This window comes from Miniopterus schreibersii, assembly GCF_964146895.1.
Source record: "Miniopterus schreibersii genome assembly, chromosome: 1".
Lineage (NCBI taxonomy): Eukaryota > Metazoa > Chordata > Mammalia > Chiroptera > Miniopteridae > Miniopterus > Miniopterus schreibersii.
In genome coordinates this window covers 146,041,993-146,058,581 of record NC_138101.1, presented here as the reverse complement: position 1 = coordinate 146,058,581, position 16,589 = coordinate 146,041,993, and the positions used below count along the sequence as shown (strand labels likewise).

Below are 16,589 nucleotides of genomic sequence, written 5' to 3'. Positions count from 1 at the left end.
AAAAAATTAAAAATGGAACTGCCTTTTGATCCATTGATTCCACTTCTAGGAATATATCCTAAGAATCCTGAAACACTAATCAGAAAGAAAATATGCACCCCTTTGTTCGTAGCAGCACAATTTACAATAGCTAAGATCTGTAAACAGCCCAAGTGCCCATCAGTAGATGAGTGGATAAAAAAGCTATGGGACATTCACACCATGGAACACTATGCAGCTATAAAGAAGAAGGATCTCATACCCTTTGGGACAGTATGGATGGACCTGGAGAGTATTATGCTATGTGAAATAAGCCAGGCAGAGAAAGACAAACATCACATGATCTTGCTTATATGTGGAATCTAAAGAACTTAATAAACTGATGAACAGAATAGATTCAATCACGTGGAAGCATAGATGAGACTGATGAATGTCAGAGGGATGGAGGTGGGTGGAGGGGGGAGATTAACCAAAGAATTTATATGCTTATATGCACACCCCAGGGACAGGGACAATGGTGGGGAGAGGGACTGGGGAGGGGGGTGGGACGGGGTGGAATGGGTCATTGGGGAGAAAAAGGGAGGGACATCTGTAATATTTTAAACAAAAAATAAAAATAAAATACCAAAAAAAAATTACAAGTAAGTTCCATGGGAGAAAAGTGCAGTTTATAAGTTTTCATGCAGCTTCTCAAGTACACATTTTTGCATAAAATGAGGGCCATCTCTCTACATTAAAATAAAACTATTACATTTTGGTGGTTCAAAGCGACACACAGTGGTACAAAATGATTATAGCAACCAGTTTTCTTTTACCACTGTAGAGTTAAGCTTTCCATGTGCAGATCTGCAGTAAATTATGGTGAGGTGCAGAGCATTAATATTGCTTCACTTTCCCCCAGATATATCGAGTCATCTCCCACATTTCTCTAGCCCTGACCTGGTTAATAAATATGCCATAGTGGAACGTCTGAATTTTGCTTATTATTTATATCATGGACGGCCATCGTTTGCATTTGGTACTTTTCTGGTCCAGGAATTAACTAAGAGCAAGACACCCAAGCAGCTGTGAGTATCTAAAACATAATTTGTACTGTTAATACAAGGCATATCTGTGTATTTTACCTGTGTATTTTAAAATGTACTAGAAACATATATTAGAGTTAAGAGTGATTATATTTGGATGGTGATTTTTTTTCAATTGTATTTTTCTCTGTGTCCCCAGTTTTTGGAATTTAGTGTGTGTTACTTTTGTTAATAGGAAAAAATATAAAAAGTATATTTTAAAAGATAATATTTTTTAAACTCATATTTTTAAAAGATCCAGAAGCTTGCCAAATGTTAGCCATTATGCTAAAAAGAGAATTCTATAATGAGATGTGAGTTCTGTATTTAAGATCATTGTTAGGTTTACTTTATTGGTTTGTTTTATAATTAACAAAGTAATGCATTTTTATGGTTAAATACTCAAGTAGCTCAGAAGGGTGAAAAATGAAATACGAAAGGCCCTCACGGGGCTTAGTGGGGAGAAAAAGGGAGGACATCTGTAATACTTTCAACAGTAAAGATAAATTTTTTTTAAAAGTCCCTCAGACCCAGCCAGCATGGCTCAGCGGTTGAGCATCGACCTATGATCCAGGAGATCGAGGTTCGATTCCCGGTCAGGGCACATGCCCAGGTTTCGGGCTTGATCCCCAACAGAGGGCGTGCAGGAGGCAGCTGATCAATAACTCTCTCATCATTGATGTTTCTATCTCTCTCTCCCTTCCTCTCCCTTCCTCTCTCTGAAATCTACATATATTTTTTAAAAATAAAGTAAAAAGTCCCTCATTCTTCTATCCTCATTGTACATAGCAAATAAACATGGATAATTTCTTGTGTCTTTCCTCAAAAATTTTCTATGCATTTAAAAGTACATATGAGTCCTTTAAAGTGTATGTGCTTTATGACATCAAACTTTAAGTGGCATTAATTTTCTTGGCAGTTTGTGTACATAAAATTGACAAGATCACAAGTTGGCAGTCTTTTGAAAATTCTACTCCCTGTTCCCTCAGTGAAATTGTAAGCAGAATAATTTGGATTGTGAGTAGGTGTTTTAGGGGAAGGTAAAATATAGGGTGTCCTCCAAAAATGTATACGCACTTTGAATGATTATAAAGTCAGTGTTATTAACATACAATTCATTTTCAAAATTTAAGAGAATCTACAGAAATGAATAATTTTTTTGTCAATACCTGTTTTCCAACTGATGTCCGTTCTGGTCCGGCACTGCTGATAATGTGAAGCAAAGGAATCGCAAACGTTAAGAATCATTTCATTCAGTATTTGTGTGCCCTCAATTCATCAACTGTTGCCGGTTCGTACCATAAACTTCATCTTTTATGTATCCCCATAAAAAAGTCTAGTCTGGCTTCACCCATTATTTCAAATCAGTTAAACCTGAAAAGATGTGAAAATTCAGTTATCAGCTGTTAAAGTGTATATACATCTTTTGGGGACACCCTATATAAGGAAATGGGGGCTATGGAACCAAAAGACAGATAAAAGCTACCAAGAACCTAAATGAATATGTGCAAAGGGCACAAAAAGGGAAGGGAGAGGAAGCCAAAAATCACATGCCTTTGACACTCCATGTATCACTGATGTGATTCCATCTGCTTTTTCTGATGAGGTAACAGTTTTCATGTGCTGATGTGATTTTGCTTCCTTTCTTTTTTAGGATCCAGCAAGTAGGCAATGAAGCCTATGCTTTAGGCCTCTCTTCCTTCCACGTACCTTCAATAGGAGCTGCCTGTGTTTGTTTCTTAGAATTGCTTGGCCTTGACAGCCTCAAGCTCAGAGTTGATATGAAAGTGGCCAATATAATTCTGAACTACAGGTGTGCAAATGAAGATGCTCAATACAGCTTTATCAGAGAGTCTCTAGGTACAGCACCTTTTCTTTCTGTGGCCTGGTTTGTTTAGAGGACATGGGATGAATAAGTCTAAGACATTGAATTGTGAGTGGTTGGGGAGGAAACCGTTTTCTTCCTGTTCCACCCTTTTCCCGCAGCGTTTGTTCTTTAACTCTCTTGGGCCCTTTAATTGGATACTAAAGTGGCCTTGGACCACACTCTTCAAACAGAAATGACTGGTTCCTAACCTTTTTTCTTGACCAAATTTGTTGTTCGTATTTCTTATAGCTGAAAAGCTGTCTAAACTGGCTGTGGGTGACAAGGCAACCACTGAAGAATTGCTTGTTCTCTTAGAGGAAGGTACATGGAACAGCATTCAGCAACAGGAAATAAAGAGGTTTGTGAGTTGCAATCCCAATCTCTTTTCCAGCAAGCTTTATCTTCCCAGTGTGTGTTTGCCTAGTCTTTCTTCCAGCACCTCAGGTGTTTTCACCAATCCCCCTAGACCTTATTTTCTTACTCATCCAGCATACAGCAGATACTCAGTAAGTGGACAAGGTGTTTTAATCACATCTTACCATCAGTAAAAGGAGGGTGAAGGTAATGATTCCCTCTTAAGAGACAGTTTCCAAGAGATGGAGAGGAGCAGTCTTCTCCACTGACCTACTGGTCAGGGAACTCTAGTAAATATTACATGTTGAAATCATTTCAGAAGATGTGGGATGGATATCAGAAAATTTGGCTGATATCCTTAATTTTTTCTTGCTGATATGTCAGTTGATAATGGAGGTTAAGGTGACCAATCTCCTCACTAAAAGCCCCTCTCCTTATACAGGGTGGGGCAAAAGTAGGTTTATAGTTGTGAGTATGAGAAACAGAGTTTATCCTTGTATTATTTATTAATTATTGTATTATTTTCCATATGAACAACTATAAACCTGCTTTTGCCCCACCCTGTACATTCTTGCTATTCTTCCTCTGTGCTATCCCACTGGGACTGACCCAGCCACCCCAGACTAGACTCTGGGTACTCACCATTCTCCTGTAACTCCTATCACTAACTTTGTTCTCAACAGCTTCCTACTTTTAGCAGGAACAGGTACCCTCCCCTTAGTGAGCAAGTCTAGGCCACTGTTAGGGCTCTGATTCTCTAAAGTGAATCATGAAAAATAATTGAGCACTGAGAAGATTCCTTGAGTGACTATTTTCTCACTTCTAAAGATTGTGCATAGTTAGTTTGATAGATACTTAGTTGATAAAAGGAATGAATCATACCAGCATGCTAAGAAAGCTATTGTGTGTTATGGGTAAAGAGTCCTTTTTTGTTTTTTTCAAAACAATCTAATTGCCCCGTTGGGCATGGCTGAGTGGTTGAGCATTGACCTAGGATCCCGGAGATCGCTGTTCAATTCCTGGTCAGGGCACATGCCCAGGTTGCGGGCTCAATCCCCAGTCTGAGGCGTGCAGGAGGCAGCCGATCAGCAAGGACTCTCATCATTGATGTTTCAACTCCCTCCCTCCCTCTCCCTTCCCCTCTCTGAAATCAGAAAAGATATATTTAAAACAACAACAACAACAACAAAACAGTCTAATAAATATTTGATATTTGTTGAAAAGCTTTTTAGAGAATATACTGTAATTAAATTGATTTAATTTTTACTATTTTTTCCATTTAAAACTAAAGCAATATTTATTTTAATAAGTTTTTTTCTCTACCATTCCCACCCCCAATTACAGGTTATCCAGTGAATCTAGCAGCCACTGGGCATTGGTAGTACAGTTCTGCAGGCTCCACAATATGAAACTGAGCACATCTTACCTTAGAGAATGTGCCAAAGCAAATGATTGGTTACAGTTCATTATTCACAGCCAGCTCCATAATTATCACCCAGAAGAGGTAAGCCACTCATTGTTGCCAGTTATTCAAGAAGAGGATATTGGAACACTTCTTAGAGTAAAACTAGTGTTCTTTCACATAGACTATTTTTTTTAATATGATACTATTATTTTTACTAAAATTTCAGTGGGTTGTCTTCAGACAAAGGACTAGTCATTAGTACTAAAGAGATGAAGGAAGAGCTTTGTGACTCCAGATTGCAAATGGAAATTCACTCAGAAGCAACAAACAACTTTGCAAAATTATATGGTCACCTCTGACACAGTTCAGGTTGAGAAAGAACAACTTTGCCTGTGCTTGTTTAACATTTTCAGCTCCAACTGAAATTGAAACTTGGTTATCTGCCTTGTGCACTGTTGGTGGGATTGCAAATTGATGCAACCACTATGGAAAACAATATGGAGGTTACTCAATTAAAAATATGAACCAGCAATTCCACTTCTGGGTATTTATCCAAAGAAATCCCAAACACTAATTCAAAGTGATATATGCACCCCTATGTTCATTGCAGCATTATTTACAATAGCCAAGATATGGAAGCAACCTAAGTGCCCATCAATAGACAATTGAATAAAGATGATGTGGCACATATATACAATGGTATATTACTCCATAATTATGGCCATAAAAAAAAGATAAGATCTTGCCATTTTAGACAACATGGATGGACCATGTGGGAATTACGCTAAGTGAAATAAGTCAGACAGAGAAAGACAAATACCATATAATTTCCCTTATACGTGAATCTAAAAAACAAAATAAATGAAACAGAAACAGACTCATAAGACAGAGAACAAACTGAGGGTTGTCGTATGGGAGGGAGGTTGGGAATTGGGTGAAAAAGGTGAAGGGATTAAGAAGTACAAGTTGGTAGTTACAAAATAGTCATGGGGAAGTAAAGCACAGCATAGGGAATATAGTCAATAATATTGTAGTAACTGTGTGGTGCTAGGTGGGTACTAGACTTATTGGGGGATCACTTTGTAAAGTATATGATTGTCTAACCACTATGCTGTACACCTGAAACTAATATAAAATAATACTGAATGTCAACTATAATTGAAAAATAAATAAAAATAACTTGGTTGTCTGTTTTAATCATCTAATGTGTTTTCCAGGTGAAATCTCTTCTCCAATATTTCAGCCCTGTCCTTCAAGACCACTTAAGGCTAGCTTTTGAGAACTTGCCCTCAGTGTCCAACTCCAGAATGGACAGTGATCACGTCTGCAACAAGTCCCCCCAGGAACTCCAGAAAAACAAAGAAGAGATAAACAATTTCTTTGAAATTCTGCTTCAGTGCTCAGAGGAGCCAAACTCCTGGTGCTGGCTCCTGGCTGAAGCAGTGAAACAACAGGCCCCTATTCTTAGTGTCCTAGCATCATGTCACCAGGTGGGGATTGTGAGAAGCCTAAATTAAGGACCCAGAGAGCAATAGAAAAAGTGGGGAGGGACAGGGAAGGCTAATGATCAGAGAGGGTGTGGGGGGAATGATGGTATCGAGGCCTCTAGCATGTGCTTCCAACGTCACTGCAACTTTTTATGCTTCTCTAGCTTAGGATCAAGGCCATCTAGTCCGCTTCCTTGTGCCTTGACATATAGTAGCTTAAGTGGTCAGAGCCTTGGTTCTTGGTTGGCAGTCATAGAGAAGGGTGCTTTGGTAGACTCACCACCACTGCCTCTGAGCAGGGAAGACAGATACTCTGCACAGTCCCTTAGCCGTTCTGTGGAGAGCAGTTGTGTTTTCTTATACTTAGTACCTCCCTGACTTTCACACATATCCTCTCAGCCTTTTTGCCTTTTGACCTACCATACTCTACAGGATGGTTTATAAAAGTCCCTTGGTTCTTCATTAGAGTTAGTTTCACGTTTGAAGTCTATTCAAGCCATTTTAACTAATTTAGTGAGGTGACTTGTCCTGAACAGGAAGTAGCCATTCATAGTTATAGCAATGCTGGAAACTTCCTCTGTCAGGTAATCCATGCCAAGTTGTTATTTTATTTTGAAAAGTTCTTATCCAATGGTAGGATTCCAGTGCTATTCCTTGTCTCTGTGTTTGGATCATCGCTTCTGTGGAGGACAGTGTAGCAGCTGAAGCAATGGGACACATTCAGGACTCAATGGAGGGCCGTACCTGGGACCTTGAGGACCTCTCAGTCATCTGGAGAACATTATTAAGAAGGCAAAAGAGCAAAACTCTCATCAGAGGTTTCCAACTTTTCTTTAAGGTAGTGATAGTCATTTCATTTCTTTCCTGAGTGTAAAAGGGTTACTTTAGAATATGCCACACTGATTTTATCAATTATTCCTGCTCCTGGATTTATTTTTTAGGCAATAACAAATAATGACAATAGAACTACCATTTATTTAACAAAGTGCTTTTTATACATTATTTTAGTCAATTCACACAGTAATCCTATACAAAGATAATACTGTATGAGGATAGTATGAAGTGGTCTTATCCTCATTTTACAGAGTAATAAACCAAGGCTTACAGAACTTAAGTAACATGCCCAAGGTCTCAGAATACTTTAGTAAGCAGTGTACTTTCAGAGCCATACTTTCTAATTCCGAAACTCTTATCCTCTGACTGAAAAGCTCCCACTGAAATGATGGAACTGTATGGACTGAGGCCACAAGCAGCAGTAGGTTGGCAGTTCACTGGAGCCCATTATCCAGGAGTGTATGTAGGCTTCCTAGCACCATCTAGGGGACCATGTCCTGCTCATGTGTGTTGGACCAAGTATAGTATAGACAGAAAATGGACTCTTGAGTAGATGTACCTGGACAGAGTATCTTTTTCCAAAAGGAAAAAAAATATAAATTCAACTCCCTTTTTAACATAGATGACTTAGTTCTACTATTAAGGTGTTATTAATAGTATTTGTTTTTTACTTTAACCTTTTCTTATATTACCATTATTCATGAGAAAATGGTATTAAGTTCAAGATTTTGTAATTTCTTTCAAACTCTTCTTCAAAGGATTCCCCATTACTATTGATGATGGAGATGTATGAACTATGTATGTTCTTCAAGAATTATAAGGAAGCCGAAGCTAAACTACTGGAGTTCCAGAAGAGCCTAGAAACTGTAAGTTAGAATTATATGCTCTTTCTCACTGATCTGAAATTCTTTAGAATGGCCTGTTGTCTGCTAGTAGTCAGAATGTGACAGTAGGTGAATAGCTGTTCTGTGGCATAATTCAAATGAAATCATTTGTATTGTTCCAGAGCTGGTGGTGAGGCAGGGCAGGAGTTGCTATGGCCTTGCTTATAAAACACCTCAATTGCCAGGGATGAGAAAGAGGTTTCATCTAATGTGCTAACTCTGATCAGTATCCTGATGCTGCAGCCGTGCTCAGTGGGAAAGGAATTATTGGTATCTACTATGGATGCTAGAGAAGAGTATGGTGATACATGGGCCATGCTCTACCAATTCAAGATAGCTCCAGCAGCATTGAGTGTAAAGAATGTTTAAGACTTCTTTATTCACTGTGACAGAAAATATCTTTTTTTAAATCAACACTTCTAGTGTTCCCTGTCCAAATGATGCTGAGCCTTGTGGTGAGTTTCAGGCTTTACCTATGAGAAGCTTGTTTCAGGCCTATTTATCATATAGAACTAATTAACCCTATGGGGGGGGGGTAGTTTATAAGAAAGGAAAGTCCCGCCTGCGGTTTTGGCACTTTTGCCTTCTCTACCATAAAAGAGCTCTATGATAAATGAGAGAAAACTATTTACTGATTCTACCCAACATATCACAGTGGAACCTCAGTATAGACTTTTGCTCTCAATCGCATTGGTCTTAACTATAATAAAGATTATTATTTATTATTTGAAAATACAGAATCAGTTATTTAAATATGCCTTTGGTTTCTAAATCACAGAAAATAGGGACATTAATTTTCTTGGTCTGTTACTCTCCATGGCCGGGGCCCTAGCAGGTATCTTCTTTTTGTAATATTATTTTTTATTGTAGTCAAATACACATAACATTTACCTTCTTAGTCATTTTTAAGAATACAGCTTAGTGGTATTAAATACATTCACAGTATTGTGCAACCATTACCACCATCCCTCTCCATAATAACTCTTTTCATCTTGTAAAACTGAAACTATACCCTATTCTCCCCTATCCCTAGCCCCTGGCAACCACCATTCTGCTTTCTGTCTATGATTTTTACTACTCTAAGTACCTCATGTAAGTGGGATCATATAGTAGCTGTCTTTTTGTGACTGGCTTATTTTACTTAGCATAATGTCCTCAAAGCTCATCTATATTATAGCATATGCCAGCATTTCCTTCCTTTTTAATGCTGAATAATATTCCATTGCATGTATATACCAGATTTTGCTAGTTCATTCATCCATTGATGGACATTTTAGTGACTACTGCTGTTAAGACATGGTGTACAAATAGTTCTTTGATATCCCACTTTCAGTTCTTTAGGGTGTTTATTCAGAAGTGGAATTGCTGGATGATATGGTAATTATATTTTTAATATTTTGAGGAACCACAGTACTATTTTCCACAGTTACTATACCATTTTACATTCCCACTAACAATACACAAGGGATTCAGTTTTTCTGTAACCTCACCAATACAATACTTGGTTTCTGTTTTTTTGATAGCAGTGTGAGGTGGTGTCTCATTGTAGTTTTGATTTGCATTTCCCTAATGATTAGTGATGTTGAGCATCTTCTCATATGTTTATTGGCCATTTGTACATCTTCTTTGGAGAAATGTCTGTTCAAGTCCTTTACCCATTTTTTTTTTATTGACACTATTACAGATGTCCCCCATTTTCTCCCCTTTTACTCCCCTCCACCCAGCCCCTTTTTTGAATTGGGTTGTTTGTTTGTTTTGTTGTTGAGATTTAGGAATTCTCTCTACGTGTTCTGGATATTAATCCCATACCAGATATGTGATTTGCAAATATTTGCTCCCATTGTGTGAGTTGCTGTTTTACTTTTTTGATGGTGTCTTTTTACGCACAAAATTGTTAAATTTTCATGAAGTGCAATTTGTATATTTTTTCTTTTGTTATCTGTGCCTTAGGTATCATTTCCAAGAAATCATTGCCAAATCCAGTGTTGTAAAGCTTTTGCCCTGTATTTTCTTCTAGTTTTATTGTTTTAGGTTTTATATATAGGTTTTTTTGTCCATTTGAAGTTAATTTTTGTATATCTTGTTAGATAAGGGTTCAACTCTCCTTTTTTTCATGTGGATGGATATTCAGTTTTCCCAGCATCATTTGTTGAAAAGGCTACCCTTTCCTCATGAATCACCTTTGCACCCTTGTAAAAAATCATTTGACCATATATGTCGGGATTTATTTCTAGGCTTTCTATTCTATTAGATTGGCCTATATGTCTGTCTTTATCCCTATACCACACAGTTTTGATACTGTAGCTTTGTAGTATGTTTTAAAATCAGGAAGTGTGAGTTTTGTTCTTTGTCAAAGTTGTTTTGGCTCTTTGGGGTCCCTGTGAAAACATCATTGGGATTTCAATAGGGATTACATTGAATCTGTAGATTGCTTTGGGTAATATTGACATTTTTAGACACTATTAAGACTTCCAATCTAGCAACATGGGATGTCTTTCCATTTTTTATGTCTCTAATTTCTTTCAGCAGTGTTTTGTAGTTTTCATTGTACAAGTCTTTTACCTCCTTGGTTAAATTAATTTCTGAGTATTTTATTCTTTTTTATGCTATTGGAAATGGAATTGTTTTTGTAATTTCCCTTTCAGATTGTTCATTGTTCATCTATAGAAATGAAACTGGTTTTTGTGTGGTGACTTTTCCTATCCTGTTATTTTGCTTAATTCATTTATTCTAAGTTTTTTTGTGGGAGCTTTAGGGTTTTCTACATATAAAATTCTATTATCTGCAAATAGAAATAATTTTACTTCTTTCTTTCTTATTTGGTTGCCCTTTCCTTCCCTAAACGCTGTGGCTAGAACTTCCAGTACTGTGTGGAACAGAAGAGGTGAAAGTGGGCATGCTTGCCTTGTTCCTGATCTTAGAGGATTCCTTTTCAGTCTTTCACCATTGAGTATGATGTTCACTGTGGGTTTTTCAAATATGGCTTTATTATATGGAGGTAGTTTCCTTCTATTCCTAGTTTGTTGAGTGTTTTTATCATGAAATGGTGTTGAATTTTGTCAGGTACTTTTTCTGCATTCATTGAGATGACCATGTGATTTTTTCTTTTGAGAAGGTGTATACATTGATCAATTTTTGTATGTTGAATCATCCTTGCATTCCAGGAATAAATCCCATTTCATAATGGTGTATAATCTTTTTAATACGCTGCTGAATTCAGTTTACTAGTATTTTTTTAAGATTTTAAAAATTGAATTTTAGAGAGAGAAGGGAGAGGGAGAGAAACATCGATCAGTTGCCTCCCATACATGCCCCAACCAGGGATCATGCCCACAACCTAGGTATGTGCCCTGACCTTTTGGTGTATGGGATGATGCTCCAACCAACTGAGCCACCTGGTCAAGGAAATGTCCTAGTTTGTAATGTCTTGGTCCTGAAAGGGGAAAAAGAAAAAAATGAAGGGGAGAGCAAAAGGGTGCCAGCCCTTTAAATCCCTTGGAAGTCTTTTAAGCTGGAGGGGGAGGGCCTTGCAACACTGGGGGAGGTGAAACAAAAATGGCTGCTCACTTCTGTGTCTGCAATGCAGTGGTTAGAAGCAGCAGGCAGCAGTCAGAGTACAGATCTCTGATATTTGGAAGACAGGGTCTCCCCCCACAAACATACACTCCTGCAAGCTGTGTGCAACTGCTTCAAGAACAGGTGCACAGCTACCTAGGGCTGGGGGATGGGTAACTGCTACTGTGCTAAGGACTGAAACTGACCAAAATTATCACAATTTACCTCCCAAGTCTTCCTCTGCAAGTCTTCAACAGACTCCAGAGTTCCAAAATAGTTGCATTGGACAGATTCTGCCAGTGTAATTGTTGTCTCCATGGGGAAACAGATTCTCAGTGCTTTCTATTCTGCCATCTTTGCCCCCTCCCCATTTTTAGGGAATTTATTTTTTAGAGTGATTTAGTTCACAGAAAAATTGACAGGCAAGCACAGATATTTCTTTTGTACCCCCTTACCCTTACACAAGCATACCCTCCCCCACTATCAGTGTCACTCACCAGAATGGTTCATTTGTTACCAAGGTGAACCTCCATGGTCACATCATAATCATCCAAAGTCCATAGTTTACTTTAGAGTTCACTCTTGGTGTTGTCCGTTCTTTGGGTATACATTTGGACAACTGTATAATGACATATATCCATCATTATACTATCAAACAGAGTATTTCCAGTGCCCTAAAAATCCCCTGTGTTCTACCTGTTCATCTCTTCTCGTCCCCAACCCCTGGCACCCACTGATATTTTTAGTTTCCATAGTTTTGCCTTTTCCAGAATGTTCTATAATTGGAATCATATAGAATGTAGACTTTTCAAATTGGCCTTTCTCTTAGTAATGCAGTTAAGTTTCCTCTAGGTGTTTTCATGGGTTGATAGCTCATTTTTTTTAATGATAAATAATACTACACTTTCTCGACTTACCACAGCCTGTCCATTCACCTATTAAAGGACATCTTGGCTGCTTCCAGGTTTTCGCAATTATGATTAAAGCTGCTCTAAATATCCGTGTGCAGGATTTTGTGTGGATGTAAATTTTCAGTTCCTTTGGGTAAATACCAAGCAGCCTGATTACTGAATCATATGGTATAAGAGTAGGTTTTGTTTTGTAAGAAGCACCAAACTGTCTCCCAAAGAGGCTGTACCATTTTGCATTTAACAATGAATGAGAGTGTCTCCGTGTTCTTGCCAGCCTCTAGTGTTGTTGGTGGTCCAGATTTTGGCCATTCTAATAGGTATATTGTGATATGTCATTGCTGTTTTAATTTGCATTTCCCTGAGGACATATAATGTTGAGCATCATTTCATATGCTTATTTGCCATCTGGATATCTTCTTTGGTGAGGTACCTGTTAAGGTCTTTGGCCCATTTTTTAATAGGGTTGTTTGTTTTCTTATTGTTTAAAGGGCTCTTCGTATATTTTGGATAACAGTCCTTTAGTGTCTTTTGTAAATATTTTCTCTCAGTCTGTGGCTTATCTTCTAATTCTCTTGACATTGTCATGTGCAGAGCAGAAGTTTTTAATTTTAATGAAGTTCAACTTATCAGTTTGAGTTTTATGTTTAGGTCCTCCCAGGTATCTTCTTCTCCTTGCCTGACTTCTCCTGCTCCAGCGTCCTGCAGAGGGGCAGTGCAGCTGCTCCACCCTTGCCTCAACCCTTTATTTTCCTTTAACCAGTTCCACCATCTGCCTGCTGTAGTTTCTCTTCTTAGAGCAACAGAGATGGGTAAACCAGTAAATAAAGATTAAGAAATCATAGTCTAATTCAAACTAATGAGGACTGCTACTTGGGGTCATTTTCATGTTAATATTTTTAGCATTTCATTGAAATGGCATAAATCCAGGCTTCTTAATTGAGAACCTTCTCTAGCAATATTTAAAACTGTGAGCTAACTAGGAGAACCAGCTCGGTAGTGTTAAGCAAGTTTTTCTAAGAGGTCTTTCTTCATATGTGAATTTCAAATCTTCTGGACTCAGGGGCAGGCCTGTATCCTCTGAAGAAGCTCTTAAGTGAAACATATCTGCTTAATTTCACAACTCACAGGGCTGTTTGTAGTCAGTAATGAGGCTATTTGCATCAGTTCACTCCAAAGTAGTCTTGAGTCTCTTTCCCATCTTTGACTTTCATATGCACAGTTCTTTATCCCGAGATGCCCCACAAAGAGGCAAACTACACAGCTGCCAAGGAGGGCTTATTTTTGCCACTCTTCTGAGCCACACTGCCATAGAAAGGACCTGAAGAAGTGTCCCCCTTTGTGATAAGAGATGACTTTTGATGGCACCTTGGTTTTCTTAGATATCCCCACATTTGGAGGGTTTTTTTGCTTTTCGTTTTGTTTTTTTTAAATATGTTTTTATTGATTTCAAAGAGAGGAAGGGAGAGGGAAAGAGAGATAGAAACATCAATGATGAGAGAGAATCATCCATCGGCTGCCTCCTGAATGCCCCCTGCTGGCTATCAAACCCACAGCCCAGGCATGTGCCCTGACCTGAAATCGAACTGTGACCTCCAGGTTTATGGGTCGATGCTCAACCACTGAGCCATGCCGGCCAGGCTTGATTTGTTGTTCCTGTGAAACCACTTTCCCTGACTCTCTTTTTTTTATAGCTTGAAACAGCAGCCATAAAGGTCCATGCTGCCATCCCTGTTCTATGGCTGAAGGAGCAGGTGTGTTTCCTTTTGAAGCTTATGCTGCAGCAGTGCAGGACCCAGTATGAGCTGGGGAAGCTTTTACAGCTGTTTGTTGGAACAGAGCATCTCTTCTCTGATGGTAAGACAGTCCTTACAGTTAAGCTGCTGTTAATAAGTTAGCTTTCTTAATCTTGAAAATATATTAGAAGGGCATTCAGGAAATTAAAATGCATATGATATATATAACATTACATTTAAAGTCCATAACAGCATATGAGGAAGAGGTTATGAAACTTCAATCATGGTTAAAGCATTCAAAATAAAGTACACTAGGATATAAAATAAACAATAGAACTATCTACTCATTCTAAGCAGTTGTCAAATAGCCACATTTACTCCCTGGCTAGCCTCTACATTACCCTGTTACTGTCATTCTTTTCTTTGACAGGTAACCTTAACATACCATCACTGCCCAGGGTCACAGACTTGTTTCAGGAATGCCTAATTCATTTTGAAGGTCTCAGACAAATTGCACTTAATTTTTGCAGGCATTTCCAGACATTGGTAGTCTCTAAACTTGTTGCTATTGAATGAAACCGATATTGCCTTACCTTCTTCCTACTTGTTTGTTAATTTCAAGTTTTTGTTGAATGATAATGTTATTCTTTCACACTAGATTCTCTACTAGGGTTATTTTATCACATTTAAACTCACATACGTTCAGCTGGAGAGCTGAGTTGCACAGAACAGAGAATGCTGGGCTCAGTGCCATTGTTGTAGGCCGGGAGAAAAGAGGTCTGTTTGCTAAATGTAAGGTATAAAAGATGACTATGTAGACCAAAGAGTAGATCCTTTTCACATATCAGTGTTTTCATTGATCTTTAGTAATTTTAATTTTTTTCAGAAATGAATTTCCTGTTTTCTTGCCAAAGTTACTCTGTCCTTGAAAAATTGCAAGGATGTCTAGATTGCTAACATTACTATAATGCTTTTATTCATATAATTTAGTTCTATTTTTATGTGTGTGTGTGTGTATGTGTGTGTGTGTACCATGTATGTGGTTGGAGAAAAGAAATACGTTTTTTTGTTAATCCTCACCCAAGGATATTTTTTTCATTGAATTGTAGAGAGTGGAAGGAAGAAAGGAAGGAGGAGCAATAAAGAGAGATAGAGATAGAGATAGAAAGAGACAGGGAGAGAGAAACAATGTGAAAGAGACATATCAATTGGTTGCCTCCTGCACGCGCCCAGACCAGGGATTGAACCTGTAACCCAGGTACGTGCCCTTGTCCAGAATTGAACCTTCAACCCTTCAGTGCATAGGCTGAAGCTCTAACCACTGAGAAACACTGGCCATGGCTGTTGTTTTTTTTATAAACCTATGTTTTATATGATGCCAGCAAAGAAACTCAGCATGCTCACACTGGTGGTTATTGTGGAGGATGTCTCACTGTCTCTGGTACTACCTAAATCATACCACAGCCCAGCAGGTGACATTGGGAATAGGCTCCTATAGAATGGTTTCCATGCTCTTCCTTTATGGGAGGGCACACATAGGATGGATTCTCACAGACTATTTGGGAGTCGGAGCAAACCCAGACACATAAGTTCTTGGCTGAGAATTCCTAATGTTATTGATGATAAAAATTTCCCAGGGACATCAGGAAGAGCTCAACTGCATCTCACTGGGTTAAGGAGATAGATATCCAGAGGAGCGAGAGATGCTCCATTCTGAATACAGTGTGCTACTGGCCAGCTGCAGTTTCAGCTGCCCTATGGGTTCTGTGTCTTAATCTACATGACACTCGCATTGAATGAACAAGTGAACAATCATAAAAACAAATTTGTTCAAGGTAGGAAAAAAGTCCAGAAAGAAAAGGGACTAACCTGCATGAATGGGCAAATCTTCCCAAGATTGATGAGTTGCTACTACATAGTAGACCACCAACCTCTGCCCTGTGTTTAAAGCCAGATGTGTGGATTGAGTCCATGTGCCAACCTCTAATATGTCTTACTATAAAGGAGCTGCCTATGGCTCCCTCTGCTCAGCAACCAAACTAGAAAATTTTTGTCTTTCCTTTAACCACATTATTAATTTAAATACACATACTTCCCCTCCTGATATATAGTGACTCTTGAAATGCCGTGGTGGCGTTTTATTGATGAATGTTTATATCCTCTTCTCTTTGGCACAGGTCCAGATGTAAAGAAGCTGTGTGTCCTTAGCCAAATTTTGAAGCATACATCCATAGCCATTAACCATGTAATTATTACCAGCTATAGCCTTGAGAATTTTCAGCATGAATGTAAATCTATTTTGGAAAAACTGGAGAGAAGTGGACAGTTTGCTTTGGCTAGGAGGGTAGCAGAATTAGCTGAGTTACCTGTGGACAACTTGGTTATTGAAGAGGTGAGGTCACATAAGTCTTTTAAGTTATTTAAAATCTTAGCTTTTTGAACCAGCATTAAACCAAGAATCAAATGAGAATGTGTAATTTATAGATGAGGCTTTTTTACTTTTGATACACATTAAT

At 38.3% G+C, this 16,589-nt stretch overlaps 1 protein-coding gene across 3 annotated transcripts in view; it reads left to right on the top strand.

The window, feature by feature from the left end:
• The window catches only part of SPG11 (SPG11 vesicle trafficking associated, spatacsin), an 82,445-nt gene that overhangs the window by 40,628 nt on the left and 25,228 nt on the right, over window positions 1–16,589 (top strand). For all 3 annotated transcript variants that reach the window (XR_014000213.1, XM_081157171.1, XM_081157172.1), the window contains exons 21-29: window positions 881–1,046; window positions 2,698–2,903; window positions 3,160–3,268; window positions 4,609–4,768; window positions 5,887–6,159; window positions 6,794–6,994; window positions 7,749–7,856; window positions 14,032–14,194; window positions 16,251–16,465. Coding sequence is in view for 2 of the 3 variants with exons in the window: in XM_081157171.1 (XP_081013297.1) it covers window positions 881–1,046; window positions 2,698–2,903; window positions 3,160–3,268; window positions 4,609–4,768; window positions 5,887–6,159; window positions 6,794–6,994; window positions 7,749–7,856; window positions 14,032–14,194; window positions 16,251–16,465 (1,601 nt within the window). In the remaining variant the exon portion in view is untranslated. The remainder of the gene's footprint in view (window positions 1–880; window positions 1,047–2,697; window positions 2,904–3,159; window positions 3,269–4,608; window positions 4,769–5,886; window positions 6,160–6,793; window positions 6,995–7,748; window positions 7,857–14,031; window positions 14,195–16,250; window positions 16,466–16,589) is intronic.